At 40.6% G+C, this 16,489-nt stretch overlaps 2 protein-coding genes across 4 annotated transcripts; one reads left to right on the forward strand and one right to left on the reverse strand.

Moving 5' to 3' along the window:
• Nucleotides 1-331: 331 nt before the first annotated feature.
• On the reverse strand, nucleotides 332-12,878 carry nup205 (nucleoporin 205). The gene is made up of 42 exons (XM_057052568.1): nucleotides 12,836-12,878; nucleotides 12,051-12,193; nucleotides 11,802-11,973; nucleotides 11,501-11,645; nucleotides 11,115-11,274; nucleotides 10,744-10,972; nucleotides 10,488-10,652; nucleotides 10,229-10,404; nucleotides 10,004-10,120; nucleotides 9,785-9,922; nucleotides 9,509-9,659; nucleotides 9,101-9,306; nucleotides 8,757-8,939; nucleotides 8,372-8,422; nucleotides 8,043-8,252; nucleotides 7,724-7,961; nucleotides 7,463-7,652; nucleotides 7,212-7,332; nucleotides 6,841-6,922; nucleotides 6,556-6,726; nucleotides 6,343-6,467; nucleotides 5,889-6,003; nucleotides 5,589-5,738; nucleotides 5,388-5,462; nucleotides 5,115-5,272; nucleotides 4,932-5,012; nucleotides 4,640-4,831; nucleotides 4,275-4,473; nucleotides 4,069-4,167; nucleotides 3,821-3,966; nucleotides 3,489-3,680; nucleotides 3,303-3,424; nucleotides 2,986-3,118; nucleotides 2,658-2,784; nucleotides 2,461-2,534; nucleotides 2,196-2,324; nucleotides 1,938-2,064; nucleotides 1,601-1,773; nucleotides 1,306-1,435; nucleotides 1,036-1,164; nucleotides 887-963; nucleotides 332-791 (listed from the first exon to the last, which is right to left on the reverse strand). The coding sequence occupies exons 1-42, from the start codon at nucleotides 12,861-12,863 to the stop codon at nucleotides 639-641; spliced, it is 5,982 nt and encodes a 1,993-aa protein (XP_056908548.1). The 5' UTR covers nucleotides 12,864-12,878; the 3' UTR covers nucleotides 332-638.
• Nucleotides 12,879-13,250: 372 nt separating this feature from the next.
• Nucleotides 13,251-16,225, forward strand: agk (acylglycerol kinase). Of its 3 annotated transcripts, XM_057052594.1 has the most exons (14): nucleotides 13,256-13,518; nucleotides 13,606-13,645; nucleotides 13,740-13,819; nucleotides 13,895-13,970; nucleotides 14,048-14,173; nucleotides 14,267-14,361; nucleotides 14,469-14,538; nucleotides 14,671-14,750; nucleotides 14,821-14,878; nucleotides 14,993-15,140; nucleotides 15,211-15,308; nucleotides 15,402-15,472; nucleotides 15,584-15,668; nucleotides 15,777-16,225. In XM_057052594.1, the coding sequence occupies exons 1-14, from the start codon at nucleotides 13,409-13,411 to the stop codon at nucleotides 15,951-15,953; spliced, it is 1,314 nt and encodes a 437-aa protein (XP_056908574.1). In that variant the 5' UTR covers nucleotides 13,256-13,408; the 3' UTR covers nucleotides 15,954-16,225. The 3 variants fall into 3 exon arrangements, with proteins under 3 accessions (XP_056908573.1, XP_056908575.1, XP_056908574.1); XM_057052593.1 differs by having other exon boundaries at nucleotides 13,251-13,518; nucleotides 15,211-15,472; XM_057052595.1 differs by having other exon boundaries at nucleotides 13,251-13,518; nucleotides 13,624-13,645; nucleotides 15,211-15,472.
• The last annotated feature ends 264 nt before the right edge of the window (nucleotides 16,226-16,489 follow it).

Consider the following 16,489-nt stretch of genomic DNA (forward strand, 5'->3'; position numbering starts at 1 on the left):
GCTTACCCACAACTTTGACTTTGCTGTCAAAGTGATGGTTCATCCCACCCATCCCTCATGATCTGAGCACATCAAACCATCACAGTAAGAGAGGAAAACTCTGAAATCAGTATATGCATTCTCTTGTTTTCCAATTTCTCTGGTGTCAGATTTGTCTGCACTTTCCCAAACTGAGGTTAATTGAGCTCTCGGCTACTGCGCTCTCTGATGAGTCTCTTCAGTCCAAGTCTTGGTAAGAACATTTCTAATATAGTATAATAATTTCACTTTATCATCGTGTAGTTCAGGAAGATTGTTAGGCTGTACTTGTGCTTGTCTGTGCAAAGCAAAATTTGAACAAATTCAGAGATTGTTTATTCAGTGATAAGGAAAGAATATCAAATAAGTAAAAAATTCAGCCTGTGGAGTTACTTTCCCCACTTCTCTGAGAAACCACTGGTGCATGGCATCTTTTAATATAATAAGGAACTGGTCAAAGAACGCACCACTTGCCCCAATTCTCAGAAGGAGAAAGAAACCATCATAAAGCGTCAAGTGTCTGGTAGACTAATTTCTTGTTTTTTTTTCCTCTTGGCAGCACCTTTCATTCAGTTTAAAGTATTCATATCTTTTCCAGTCCTTGTGAAAATGTTTCTGCTTCAATTTTTTAGCTGTCTGAGCAGTCCTCTGATCCTGCGAACAAGGGCCTGGATGAAGGTGTATCGAGAGCGGGCTTGACTGTACAGTCCTTCCACCTCCAGCAGCTTCCTCTGCAGAGCTTCTCCAAAACTGGCAGCCACCTCACTCTTTAACTGCACTCACACAAAGAGGAGAGCCATCAGACAAACATGACAGGAATAAAACAACTTTAACATAGCCATCAACACTGGATCATTCCTTTTCCTACCAGGTCCAAATCTTGCTGGTTTACTCGGGACAGACCAAGGCCACGCCCTCCACTGGTCTGCAATCCACTGAAGGAGTCTTAAAAAAATAAAGAGTTGTTTTAAAAAAGGACCAGGATTAAATACACATATGCAAAAAAAATGTTTTTACCATCTGTGAGGCGAGATCTGTATAAACTATTTCCAGACAGCAAAGGGTCTTTGGGATCAGAGGGAGCATAGTGCAACAGGTAGTACTCCAAATGGCGCCACAACACAAACAAGCAGGTTTCAATAACATCTGAGAACAATATGGATCAAGGCATTTCACAGCACTTCAGATAAAGTACAACATCTCAACACAATTCTTTTTCATTTTACTCACTCCACTAATGGGACAGTCTAAAATTTACACATGGTGTTTGATGTTGCCAAAGGATACAGGAGGACAGAGCCAGCAGCTTGGCTCTGTTGTTGATCAGCTGAACCAGTCGTCTCTTGGCTAGCAGGCTCCTCTGGACAGAAGAGATTTTCTCCACTCCTCCTGGGCCTGACACCAGACCTTGGCACAACTACAAAGGAGATATCCAACTTTAGATCCAGGGACATATTGCTTTTAAGTACGCAACACAAATTATTGAAAATCTCTACCTGTTGATGCTTCTTAATAAGGTTTTGCCTAGTGTGCGAAACAGAGCAAACAGCGTGAAGAAAGGTGAGTTGGTCGCCGTGGTTACCTCTTTGAGTTCCTCAGGTGGCAGCTGATCCAGGCTCTCCAGCTTGCTCAGACTTTGTCTGTGACTTTGGTGGAAACGGAAGAAATCTGAAGTGCTGTTTTTCAGAAGGTACAGGACCAGACCGAGAGCGGGGACCGAGGAGTACGCCATTGTAGGCAGAGTAGATGACAGCTCTAAAAAATATTCATCAAAACAATGAGACGCAGTTAATTGCCATAATAGTAATTACTGAAGAAAGTCAAATGATCAAATCCTGAGTTTCTCCCTTTTGTTCATTATATAGCAACGAGAATATTTTTTTCCCCTTCATCTACAGTATGGATACAATCAGACTGACCTGCACGTCCTCCATCCCTGCCAGCTGGCTCGCTTGCCGAAGGGCTGAAGAGGCAGATGCTGAACTGTGCCTGGTTTGAGCTCTGCAGCAGGAGTGTTTGGCAGTACTCCATTAGGTTAGCACACACCTGGTAGAGAAAAGCATCTGTAGGGTAACTGACACCAGATTATAAAGGATGCTACTTCACATTGGCATTTTATAAGACCAGAAATACATGCTTAGATTAATACAGCAACATTACTCCTGTTGTTGCATTACCTGTTGCAGAGCCACCTCCATTTCTTCTCGCCCATCTGGGGAATCTTCAGGTGCTGCCATCTCTGCCTGCTTCCACAACCTGTCCCTGTCACTTCCAGCCAATCGTCCAAGCAATGACAAACAAAGGCGCTTTAAAAAAGAAAAAAGAAATGTGCAGCAGCAGCTGAATACACATGCTCAGATAAGCAAATAGTATCACACATGCTAAAACGGACACCTGTATAATACATTTAAATAAATACAGGTACAACTGTGGCTAGCAAACCTGGAATCTGTGTATGTGACCCTGGAACTCCATGCAAGCAGAACTATTGATCTCTCCACTCATTTCAAGAACACCTGAAACACCAAGTGGTCCATACAAAACAGCATATGTCCATTAAAAATCCAAACATGAAAATGTTGTATTTACAATATGTATAAATGAAAAATAATTAAGAATTAACTTGTTTATTTGTGTACCTGGCAAAGCAGTCTTACTGATGATTCCAGTGAGCAAAGAGAGCTCCTTTAAACCTCCCAAACTCAGCTCCCGACAGCGCAGCAATGACTGAATCGTGTCTGCATGGACTATCAGCCATTGGAGAACCTGCAGCACACGAAAGCATGTCAAGATTAAATGTGTGACATTTGTAGGGTGTTTTTTCCAAGATGAGAATGAATCACCTATTTAATAATTCATTCATCTCACTAATGATATACGATTTTTCCCAAGTACAATGAAAATACTCCCACCCGACCCAGAAAAATTCTATATTACTTTCTTTTTTTTTCTTTTTTGTGCAGTTACCTGTGCTGCCCCCTGTTGGTGGTTCATGGTAGTAGACGTCAGAATGACCTGAAAGAGCCTCAGAGTTGGTAGCAGAATCTGCCTGTAGCGGGCAATGGGGCTCGGAATGAAGCCTGATGGGTCCCTCAACAATCTGTACAAAAACAGTTCACATTATACCAATATGTTAAAAGTGTTTACCAAAAATACCACTACATTTGTTGAAATGTGAAATAGTAGAAGTATAAAACAACTAAAAATAAACATACACTGTATCAATATTAGAATGCTATAATAATAAGTTCTTCCATATCTTTCCTTTACGTTGATCTCCATACCTGTGTGCATCACTGTCAGGAAGCATGTCAAACACCTGAAAGTCAATCAGTTGTCCAACCAGGCCACAGCGCAGCAGCTCCACAGCTCCCTGACCAGTTTTTGCTACACGAGTTAGCAGAGCCTGAAAACACAGACATGTTCGAAAACTCAGCCTAGCAACAACAAGCAGCTTTTACAGTGTTTACCATCTTGCTCTCATAGATGTAGAGTGGTTTCAAGAGTGGAGGCTGAGGCATGAGCAGGTTCTGCAGGGCAGCATCATCCTGTCTCAGGCTCTCCACGAGTGACCGCAGGTAGCCACTGTTGCAGATGTAGACTAGCCACTGATTTTGACGGTCTATGGACAGAATGCGGTCCAAAACTGCCAGAGCCAACATCTGATAGACAGAGAAAACAATAAAAAATAAATAAAATCCTGTCACTGCAAACAAATATTTATCATCAGGTATGACCTGAATCATTGACTTTCCTGAAAATTCTTAATTTTCAAATCTGTCAGCTGGTCAGTGCCTCTTACCCTGCTTATTTCATGCCCGTCACAAGCGTCTCGACACACCACGTCCATCAGAGCCTTGCCGTAGCTCTCAATGATAGAAATGTTTTCTCTTTGCAGTTTTGAGAAACCATCTTCAGGGGCTGTAAGACGCTCCCACAGTGCCTTCCCTGGTGGGGGATGAAGAGGGAAACATTCTTTGATGACAATCCTATTTTGTGGGTAGAAAACTTTTTGCAAGCTTTTGCAAATCATTCACGCCTGTGCAGCACCTGTTTGTAGTGTCTCTGGTTCTTCAGGTTTCTGGGCAATTTGAAGGTAATATAGTAGAGAACCATACAAATGAGAACGTAGACGTTGGTCTCCACCCCCTAATGAAGAAGAACACAAGTTTATGCTATGAATAATAGGAAGGTTGACTAGAGTTTACCACAAAAATATATGTATAACTAAAGGTGGACTCAAAGTCACCACTCACCAGTACAAAGGATGAAGTCCAGAAGCTTGCGAAGAATCAGGTGAAGGGCGGAGTTCGTGATAGAGGCAAATCCAGACGTTTCTACTCCCAATCCCTGCTGCTGCTCAGACAAAACCGACTGGCTGAGGTGGGCTGTCAGAGTGAAGACGGCCCCAGCAACAATGGGCATCAGTTCTCCTGCAGCATCCTCAGATAACACCTAGATAATGAATACAATAAATATCAAGGTCTTTGAAACTGGTTTTAGAGAAACTAACCAGAAATTTCCTTCAATTAATTTTTCTCTATAAATCAAAGGTATGTACTCTTTTCTGACGATTGACTCGGATACAAATAGCATAAATATAACAGATGCCATCACTAACCTTATCGTGGAGGTCTAACAGCAGATCTCTGATGATGAGCTGCCTCTCATCAGCAGGTATGAGATCAGCAGGACAGGCAGTCAGCAGCGTCTCCACCAGGTTCCTCCAGGAGCGCAGCGCATTGCGTTTCGCACTTAAACTTCTCCGAACACGATTGCGTTCCACAACATGCTGAAGGATTGTGTTTACCTCCTGGAAGCATCCCCCAGGTGACCATTTTGGGATTAATTGAAATTGAAAAACAACATTTTCGAAGCTGCAATTCATATGCTGTAGTGCACATCTTCCTTACCTCCATTAACAGTGGCCTTTGCCCAATGGCTGCCATTCCTTGCAGTGCATTAACCTCAGCAACCAGCACTCTATGCAACAACTTTGAGTTTAAAATAAAAATAAAAAAAATAAAAACATGACACATCAGCAATTATTCAAACACAAAAAAACCCCAACACAATAGGTGAGACTTGGAACTGACCTTAACGTTACACACGGTGTGTCCTTGCTCGTTGATGTGCTCGCAGTTGGAAATCACCTGTTCTATCTGTGTGCGCTCAAAGAAATCTAGCTGCAGCAGTTCAGGAATGTCCTGACTAAATTCAATGGTGTCCAGCACACTCAGCAACTTCCTGCGTACTGAAAGAGATGAAAAAGGAGATATATTACTTTGGCTGCTGATCGCGCAGCCAAAGATGGCAGATAGAATACAACATATCCATTTAGGACAAATGATTTTAAATGTGACACAAACCTTTAGAAACTGTATCAAAATGCAGAAAACCACTGACTGATCTTGTTTCATCCTCTATGCCTGATTCCCCATGAGCTTAAACAAAACAATTAACAAGTTTTTTCAACTGGACTGAGAGCAGAAAAAAAGTTGCCATTTTTAATGTATGAGATGGCATTTTGGTATGTTTTAATCATTCAGGTCAGTTAAAAAACTATATACCAGTATGTCGAGTGTGTGGCTGATCATCCAACAGAAGGCTAATGAGGCGCTGTGTGTGTGAACGCTGGCGGTTTAGTGACGTCACTCTCAGCTCAATGGCAGCTGTTTTAATGAGCCAGGACATCTGGGACAGGGCAGCAATTTGATTACCTGAGAGCAGAGATTGAAATAAAAGGAGGGTGAGCATCAGTGGTTTCCCCTTCTATGAGTAACTGTGCTAACCACTGTTTCAATGCAGTATAAATGTAATAAACCAAATTTTATTCAGGGTTTGATATTTTCAGCTGCTGCAATACTCACTAGGTATGATAAAGGGTAAATGCTGCAGGTGAGAGTACAGAAAATCTTGGCTGGTCCTCAAATAGCGCATGGTGGGTCCAGATGTATCTGGATTGGCACACAGCTGGTAGATCACCTGAGAGACACAAGCAATGACTTTTTAAAAATATAGATTTATTTATATTAACCTGGATATGTCACACTACTATAATACATACTTTTTTGTAGATTTTATAGACATTTCTGAATTTTTTAATGTCTGAAGGGAATGTAGCACATTACAGTGCAGCCAGGTTAATAAAAATAAATGGAACCAATTGGGCAAACTGTCAACAAATGAAATAATGCTGTGTCTATACACATTTTCAATGGTAAAATAAATTTATTTCAGTACTAATTTTCCATTTCCTAAATGAAAATTAGCTAATAAAAATAATTTAACAATAACAGCTCCAGGACATTGGTTGGATTTTACCTGGTAGCAGAGCTCAGCCAGGTGAGGTGCCTGTTGGGCAAGTACAGGTCCTGATCTTATCTCAGTGCCTCTTTGTAGCAGACTCAAAATGGCATGCAGGCAGCTTCGTGGACATCCCAATACACCTGTTTCACACTCAACAGTCAGAAAATAAAATCCAGTACCAAGCATTTGTTATATTACATGTTCCATAGAGCCAAGCTGTATTCTGACCTGGATCCTGAAGGGTGGTGGATGACACAGGTTTCTTTACTTCATAGCCCAAAAGATACAGTGCCAAGTTGGGCATCTTGAGTTCAAGGGAAGTAATGAGCAGATTCAGGATGTGGATCTGGGTTTCATGTCGGACTCTAGCAACCTTTTGTGGGCCGGAATCTGTCAACTCTGGTCATTTAAAGAGATACCATTTTTTTTAGTTTTGCATTGTTGGCAGAGAGGGGGAGCTGTTGCAGCTTTGAATCTGCACGAATATCAATGTCACAGAATATTGACCCTCACCAGCTACTTTCTCTGCTCCTTCTTCTGCCTCTTCACTCTCTAAACACTCCACAAAACCTGCCATCAGTTTTTGACTTACAGCCTGAGGGACAGAGACAAAAATGGTTCTTTATTATATGCATACTGATAAACTAGACTTGCAGGCATGTCAAACTCAGTCCTCGAGGGCCACGATCCTGCCGGGTTTTCTATCCCACTGAATGCATTTTCAGCCTGGTAGGACAGAAAACCCGGCAGGATCGTGGCCCTCGAGGACTGAGTTTGACACATGTGAACTAGAGATTAATGGTACACTTACATAAGTTATCATTATAATTGATCCAACAATGCTCCCCACAGGTCAGTTTTAATAAAGGTAAAGATTTGTATACCTGATCATGTGTGAAATCTCCCACCAACCGATGTTGAATGTTGGGGTAGTTGGCAATATGACGCAATATTTTGGCAGCCTCATAGGCAGCTTCGGGGTTAGAATTGCTGTGGTACAGATACCTACAAAAGACACAGATCACTCTAAAGTCTTTCTTCTGAACAAATCAAAACAATACAATGAATACAAGTTTGAGAAAAGGACCTGAAAATAAAAAGGCCAATACCAAATTTGAACACTGCACACTCTTACCTGGCAATATTAACAATATGATCAGCCCTTTTAGTTTGGGGACTGACCCCCTGAAGAAGTTGTTCCAATGGAGACACCAACATTGAATCCTGGCTTTCCCGGAGGAGGTCCATAAAGATCACCTCCTTCTGCAGGGCCAGATCCAGAAGGCGCAGACAGTGCAGCACGGCCATCTCCAAATGCTGCTTACCTATAAAGTATCACACTGGGGTCAGAAAAACATGCACTCCCTATTTTAGACTGAGAGCAGTGTTGTCTCACCAGGGAATGGGGAATACGTGTCTAGCTGGCGAACACCCTCCACCAGCAAACTAAGACAGAGCGCCAGCATTGGTGAATCATTGAGCAGGTGAAACATAATGCTGTGACCAGGGGGCTTGTGCGCTGGCATCTGCTCGCCCTGTAGTTCAACCATTTCCTGGACAAAGTCAGATGGCTGTGGCTCATAGTCCCGCAGCAGCTTGTGGAACACTTCCAGAACAGCATCAGCAACCTCCCACTGAACCAAACCAAAAACAGTTGATGTACATGCAGTTCAGGGGTACCTATTCATGCATGCAGAAATTTGTTTCCCCTTTACCTTCTCAGCAAGGCGGCGATATGCTCTGGTTGGAAAAGGAAGGAATACAGAATCCCGCAAAAAATCCAAGTAGGGCTGAAAACCTGGTACACGTAATCCAGCCCCTAGATTAACAGGTAGGCTGCACTCAACCAATGAACTGATCAGGTGACTGAAGGCTCGAGTCAGGGGATACTCCTCACAGCTTGACTCAATCTCATTAAGTTCCACCTTGAAGGAAAAAAAAAGAAAAAAAAAAGAGTATCTATGCTGGCTTATCCATTATATTATTGTTTTCTCACATTAATAAAAAAAAATACACAAAGGTAAATATTATGTTAGATATTTACCTCAATTCCAGCTGCCTGCCTCTGTCCTGGCGCTCGCACCGTCTGAAGGATCTGCCATAAAATAGCAATTGCAAAGTATTAAGACAGCTTAAAATATCAAATTCTGTAGCATAAAAAAAAACAAATTGTAAATATGACAATTTTTTAACTTAATTTTGACTAAAATGCTTATTATTTAGCTTAGTTATTAGAAGGCAGACAAGATACATTTTGTATATCCAAGTTGTACACATTCAAAATTGGTTACATTGTATTTTGAGTGCATTTTTGTTTCTTAGACCACAGGGACAACAATTAACAAACTCCATTCAATGATTATAAAGATATCACATTGTGCATTTTTCGTAGTTCTTTTCATATATTACTTTTCGTCACAAACACAAACCTGGGTGTACTCTAATGACTGCCACAGTGATGCAGCAATCTCTGGTGATTTCCCAAAGGCTGCTAGGCAATGCAGGATCTCTGCCTTAAGGATTGGAGGAACACTACACTGAAGTAGCCCCAACATCCCAACAATTGGGGTCCACTGGGGATGCTCACACAGTGCCAGTCGGGCATTCTCACTCTAAAATTTTGACACACAAGACACCAAAACCGTTAATGGCTGAAGAGCAATATTTTTAGCTAACCAAAAATTTCATGGTAAATATATCAAGCAGTAATTTGAACAAGCAAGTTTATACTTTAATGTAACTAAACACATTATTGGTCAATGTCTGACCGTACCCATGTAACAATAGTTGTAAGCAACTGCAAAAATGAAGTAAGTCCTTCTTGTTCTCGGTGAGTGATTCCCCTGAGAGGTGGGTGGCGGTACTGTGTTGCATCAGGATTTGGAATGTCTCTCCGCAGGCTCTCATGGTAGAGTATTAGGGAGTGAAAAAAATGTTCCCAAGACACTGGGCTCCCTGAAACTCCCTGGATGTTGTCACCTAAAAACAAAGGCATCACAGCATTTAATCCATAGGCCATGAAAGTCTAACAGAAATGCTCTATCAAATGCTACTTAGACAACTCAGAAAATGACAATTTTCTATTTAAAAAGTTAACTATGAATCTCTAATCAAAATAAACAAATGAAATACTGAACATTTTAACGCAGTAACTCTAAAAATGAGCACAATATTTTCTTACTGTGTGTTGTTCCATTGGTTTTAAGTAGACTAAAGCAGTAGTGGGCACACTGAGGACCATTAGCAAGGCCTTTTAGCATACGGAGGTAGGAGATATAGAGGGTGGAGGGCAGAAGATCTCCCATCTGACGCACAAACTTGGACAAGACCACCTGTATTAAAGACACCAACTGAAAATTACATTCAACACGTAAATGCAGCCTAAATGTTTTCTAAATTTTCATTGATCTTATTCAGAATTTCAAGACCACCATGGTAGACATGCTATATTTCTTACCTGTTTATGTGGAGGCCTTTGAAGTGCCATTCCCAGGTAGGAACCTTGCAGGGAAGTGTGTTGGAGAGACTCTGTAGGACACCAGAACTCCAGACCCAACTCCAACCCAAATGTGTCCTTACTGTAAAACTCTCCTATCTGCAAATACAAAACAGTAATCACATATTGAAAAATTAAGGCAAACTGATGTTAATATGAATGTAAATAAATATAACTGACAAGGATCATAAGGTGGTCTAAGTCCTTGCGCATTGATGCTGGAAGCTCACTGTCCATCTGTAATGACATGTGTACCAGGCGGGCATCCTCATCGGCACGGTTACGAAGCTGTTTCACCTAACAATGACAGCAAAATATATTAGTTTAATAATAACATAGAACAAGAAGATAGGATTCCCATATAAATTGAGAAGTTTAATACTGTAGTTTGACATTATCCCTCACCTTCATGGGCATCAGTGCTAGGAAGTCTGTGATGAGTGAATGGAGGCGACGGATATAAAACTCTTCCAAGCCAAAGCCATCACATCCCAAGATGCCCTCTTTTATAAACAGGAAAACATCTCCAAGAATGGCCTGGTCAGCCAAAGCCTCATCTGCTTCAGTGAACTCAACCAGGGCTGAAGAATTTTTGGACAATATTTATCACCAAAGAATACATTTTCTTCAAAAACAAGTGTATTTAACATTTCCAATTATTTACCGCATCCCTGTGGTAGCTGAGAAAGAACCCTCAGAGACAAAGCCCAAGCCAGTCGGCATGTAGCCTGCAGCCCTGGAAGCTTCCATGACTGACTGTCCATCAGACGACTGTGTACTGCAGACACATACTGCTTTTCTGTCAGCAAAGGTAGGACTTGGAGAAGATCTTCAACAAAATAACATAAAAAGGACACAACTCTTAACCAAACTACTTGGCACAGCAGCAATTCAGTTTTATATTGGCAACATATTTTCACCTTCTCTATCCTCTGTTCCCTGCTCTATGAAACTGACATCCAAGCAATAAAGCAGTGCCATTACAAGAGCCAGATTCACACTGTCCAATGAGCCATCAGCTTGAGCTGTCACTGTTTCCAAGTGTCCAATAAGAGAAAGGGTGTCATCTTTTGTCAAAGGCGATTGGCAGGTCCATGAAAACAGACTGTCTGCCAGAGCTTGTCGGGATTCTTTAATGAGATCAGAAACCTGTACACAAAAGATTGAACTATACATCATGTGCACTTGTCATCAACTTCTACTACACCATTTTTATGTCTCAATCACAGTACAGGCTTCAGTACACAGTACAGACACAAATTAAAATGAGGGTAAAAAAATGTGTTCCCACCTCTTTCCTGTGTTTTTCATTGCCCAGGCCACGTTCCTTCTGCAGTCGTTCAAACTCACGTGTTACATTTATCTCTGAGACTAAAATTAGGATGCGTTTTGTCAGACCTTGGTTCATCAGTTCATCAGTAAAACGTGTCGTCAAAGCAACCAGCTCCTCACTAAAAATGAATTTTTAAAAGACATCAAAAACAAAGGCTTTTTTTTTTTTAATTAACAGACTTCACAATAACAACTCACATACTGCAGCACAAAATACTGGTACCACAACAACTGGAATTGTTTTGTTTTTGTCTATAATTTTCTCCAAATCCAAAAGGTAACAAATTTACAGACAAAATAGGTGAAGGTACAGTCCAGTATTTGTAGCAGAGGTGGCACTGTTACCTCAGATCCAGGGTAAATGTTTTTCCATGGCGTGACTGCATAAGTGAACGCAGGGAGTTAGCAACACAGAGCTTTCCATCCCAGTAGAGAAGCACAGCTACTAGCCCCCGTGTTAGTCCTGGAAAATGGGGCTGCTGCTGCTCCCCTATTCATACATAAAATATGTTTTCACATTATGATATTAAATATGACTAGCTATAATTACTATTTTATGAATACTACATGCTATAAATTGCAACCTTACCCAACACAAATTTACTAAAATTCTTACAAATCATATACCTTTTTAAGAATAATTTACCTGCTAACAAAAGTTCCAAAGCTGCTAGCTCTCCAGTATCAAACAAGTCACTGAGAATGAAGGCCTCTTTCAAAAGCTGCTCTGGAAGAAGTCGAGATCCCTGCTGACCTTGAATGGCAATGCCTTCTGTGCTGGCTTTACGCACCATTTCCCGTTGCTCTGCACTCTTTGGCTGGAAATACATGGAGACAACACAATGACACCCTATGCATTGTTTAACTACCTGTTAGTCCAATTGTGTCAGCTTACCGGATTCCTAAACAGTGAAAGAAACTGTGCTTTGTTTTTCTTTAGCTGTAAGTCTAGAAGATGAACACTTTCTGCCTGTCTCTTCATCACAGCCCCATCCACCGTCTCCCACAGCTCCTTCAACGGCCCCCACAAACTGGCTCCTGCATAAGAATACAAGATTTGCATCATCCCACACATTAGAATTCCAAAAGTCTCCTTTCCCAAACTCTATGACCATACTTGATCTTTATTTTGTTTTTTTTGTTTTTTTAAAAAAAAGCATTTTCCCCAGTGCTGTGTTTTTTACACATTCTGCCTTCAGTTTCGAACTATAGTCCATAGATTGTAAGATATTAATTATGTATACAAACTTTAGCAAGTTCTTCACAAACCCAAAAACGAAACACTTCAATGTGCGCATTTATCGCGGTGCAACAAAACGCAACCTAAATAGAATATTTCAGGTAGGAATAGAAAGCACTTCGTTGATTCTCAACTCAAGTGAATTAAGAAATACCAGTAGGCGTATTTATCTCTTCCCCAAATTACTAATTTAGTATTCTGACAGAATTTAGACTATCATAACTAGATTCATGTTTACATGCAGGCTAGGCTAACGTAGCCTAGCCATCGCAGCCTGAAACTGAATGATCCATCACCATGTGCTCGTTGCTTATAGCACGTAACCCAACTGACGCTGGAGAGCAAATACGTACATGAATTTATGGGACAAAGGAGTATAATCCCGACTACTCAAATTCAACGAATTCCAACAAGTAGTAAGTACTGTGTTAATATAATACCTGAATTTACCGCCATCTGCGCCGCCATGATGCGCTCGGAAAACTCGACTTCTGGAGAAGACTGCTAATGCGTTGCCGGTTTGAAATTTTAAAAGAGTTGTATAGTCTGTAAATTTTGTTAAAACTACATTTGCCAAACAAAATTTTGTTCGAAAAATTTCGACACGAATTGAGTAACCGATATGTTAAAATATACGATAATGTAAATATTTTGTCGGTATTTCTCAGGCGAGGTCCTCAGACGTGTAGTTAATTTTAAAACATTTGCTCAGTAAAAAACAAACAAAAAAAACTTAATCCTTGAGTATGTAAGATTTAATTAACCAAAAAATTCACATCTGTTTTTACCACATATAAAAACATGTTCTGTAACACTTGTGCTTGTGCTGAAACACATTAATAATCCGTTTTTAAAGTTCCGCCCTGTTGCTACCGGTGCTTTTTTGACGTTACACCAAGTTGTTCAGAGTTGTGTATGTATGACCGCTAGCATGGAAATGAGACAATTTTGAATTTTGTAACGTATTGCCACATTTCAGTAAAGGGTTGGCAGACAGTATATTAATCGACATTATGGCTCGGGTTGTGAAAGTGTTCCGGACATTACGGAACCATTGGAAGAAGTCCGCATTCGCAGTGTGTGTTCTGTCATATGGGGGTCACTGGCTGTATGGTAAACACTGGTGAGCACCGCTAATACTCACATTTATGTTGGACAAAATACAAGCAATATTTCTGTGTCTTTCATTTAATAATGTGTATCTAAACAGTGACAACATTCTTCGCAGAGAAGCATGTCTATTAGCTAGGGTAAGACACGATTTTATTTTGCACATGAAAAGCATTTGACGAGCCATTTTTCTTTACACAAAATTGACCTTTAAGTTGATTTAATTTTCAATAGGATTTTGGACGTCAACTCATGGCTCCACAGGAGCAACTGAGGAAAGCCACTGTGATCTTGAACCCTGCAGCTTGCAATGGGTAAGAAGCTAATGATGGTTTTTTTGGACAGTATTTTGTTATTTTATTCCTCAATATTCATGTCACTTTGTATAGGAAAGCCAACAACCTGTTTGAAAAGAATGCTGCTCCTATTCTGCATCTCGCTGGTGTGGAGATTACCTTAGTAAAGGTATGCATTGCTACACATACGTCTTGTGCAATATTGTTAGTATTGTTGATAACAATAATAATTTGCATTTTTTACAGACAGATTATGAAGGTCAGGCAAAGAAACTAATGGAACTCCTGGAGCATACGGACATGTTGATCGTGGCTGGAGGTGATGGCACCATGCAGGAAGTCATCACTGGTTTATTGCGGAGGCCAGATCAAGTAGGTACCAGAGTCATCACTGCTTGATTAACAGCAGAACACAGAGTGGACAACTTCACCTTAGCATTTCACTGATGATTGTTATGTTTTTAGGAAAAAATGAGTGGCATACCGATTGGTTTCATTCCTCTGGGCTCAACCAATTCTCTGAGTCCCAGCCTTCACCTCCTCAATGACAACAAGGTCAAGTAAGTTTCTACTCCTGTTTATTTTGCATGATTTGTTGTCATTACCAAAGCTGAAGATAAAACATGTAATGAATATACCTCAAAGCAAATATTATCAACTCTGTCAGAGACATCACATCAGCAACACTGTCTATCCTGAGGGGAGTAACTGTACCACTGGATGTGCTGCAAATCAAAGTGAGATGCTTTTTCTTATTATGATACATATCTGATATGCTTATCAAATTCTTTCTACATAACAGGGAGAATTACAGGATTTCCTTTTTGTATGGTCATTCCTTATTTAGATACACATGCTTGTGCTTCCAGGGGGAGAAAGACCAACCAGTATTTGCTCTGATGGGACTACAGTGGGGTGCATTTAGAGATGCAGCTTCAAAAATCAGCAAGTAAGATTGTATTGATGGTAATTTGGTACATCTACCATGGGAAAAAAAACTTAACCATGTCTGTCTATAGGTATTGGTACCTTGGACCCCTGAAGACGTATGCAGCCCACTGGTTTAGTACTCTACGAGTAGGAATACATTCAAACATCACTGTCATTTTTTTGGTTTCTAAGAATAAAGCAAATTCTGAAATTAAAAGAGAAATCCATGCTGCTCCCGCTCCACATGTTTCCCTCCTTCAGGAATGGCCTTTGGTCAGGGATATTTCCATATCCCACTTGGCTCCCACCTTAAGACCTCCTGATCAGCCATTTGAGAAACCTCCCAGACCAAGCTTGCTCTATCGTATTGCACGCAGACTAAAAAACTACTGGAACCCTCCAATTGAAGGTAGCATTTATTGATACTGAAAATCCAGTCGTAATATATTTTGACTTTTGGGTTTCATTGTTTCTTTCAGAGCCTCCAAAATTGGAAGAGCCAGAGCAGTGGAAGGAGGAGAAGTTATCAACATTAGAATTGCTGGTTCAAACACATAATAATAACCCAGTAGAGAGGGCAAGTCTAAAAAAATATATATATATTTATAATCATGTGGCTGTGCTTATAAAAACTGAAACACTGACATTTTATAAATTTTTCAAACTTCAGCGCATAAATGATTCCCTGGTGATCCACGCAGAACCTGACAACTTCTCTGTTGCCGATTTCATTACTGTCGGGTTTGTAGTTTCTTTTAAAATGTACTGCAGGCAACAAGGCTGAGCTTAAGCTGTATTATATTGAAATGTATGACTATATTTAGGTAAACTAATGTTTTTTGTTCATTGTAGGAATGCAAAAACAAAAGACCCCATTATATTCTCTAAAAACTCTACAATACTGGAAGCCAGTGCTTGCAGGTTGCAGCTACCAGAGGTTAGAAATCCGGAAAATATAAGATCTTTTTAATATTATATAATCATGCAGATTAATGTACGGAATACAAGTTTTGTTCTGAACAATTTGTTCTGGTAATTCCCACAGGGGGCCGGTGGCTTCTACAACATTGACAACGAAGAGTACGAGGCCATGCCAGTGGAAGTAAGACTGTTGCCAAGGAAACTACGGTTCTTCATCAGCGCGGAGCGCAGGGCACAGTTCCTCTCACTCACGCAGGGTGAAAAGGACATTAAAAATGACAATAGTACAGAAACAACTTAAATCAAGAGATGTAGAGAACCAGGTGGAATCAGCATTGGCTTCAAATGATCCTGGAGTTCTGCCTGTCTGTGTACTACATGTAAACATTACCTACCTATTAAAATTGGTTTTGGAGACTTCCATGTTGTTGGATGTGAAAGGACCAAGGTTCCAATTGTGCAAGCCAGACATCAACATTCAAGTTGTATTACAAATGGACTTTATGTTTACACAGAGGTTTGTTATTTTAATCACATTTTAACTCCACAAATAAAATCCTACTGAGTCAACAACACTGACTTTTTGTCCATTTTCAGTAGCAGGTGCGGGATGGAGAAAGCTTCACTTAGTCATGCGGGGATGTAGAAGCCTTTAGGCTAAGTTGCAAATGATCCAGAATCCTGGATGAGGAGTTTGGCACACTCCCCAGTGAGACTGGGTCTTATCTAACAGATGGTGGTAGCCAGCCTGCCTGCCGGATTATGCCAGTAGCTGCATTGCAGGCTTTCTATCATTCTACCACAGGAAGGCAGAGCAGGGCGCTCAGTTTCATGCTG

Source organism: Takifugu flavidus, chromosome 13 (assembly GCF_003711565.1).
Source record: "Takifugu flavidus isolate HTHZ2018 chromosome 13, ASM371156v2, whole genome shotgun sequence".
Classification (NCBI taxonomy): domain Eukaryota; kingdom Metazoa; phylum Chordata; class Actinopteri; order Tetraodontiformes; family Tetraodontidae; genus Takifugu; species Takifugu flavidus.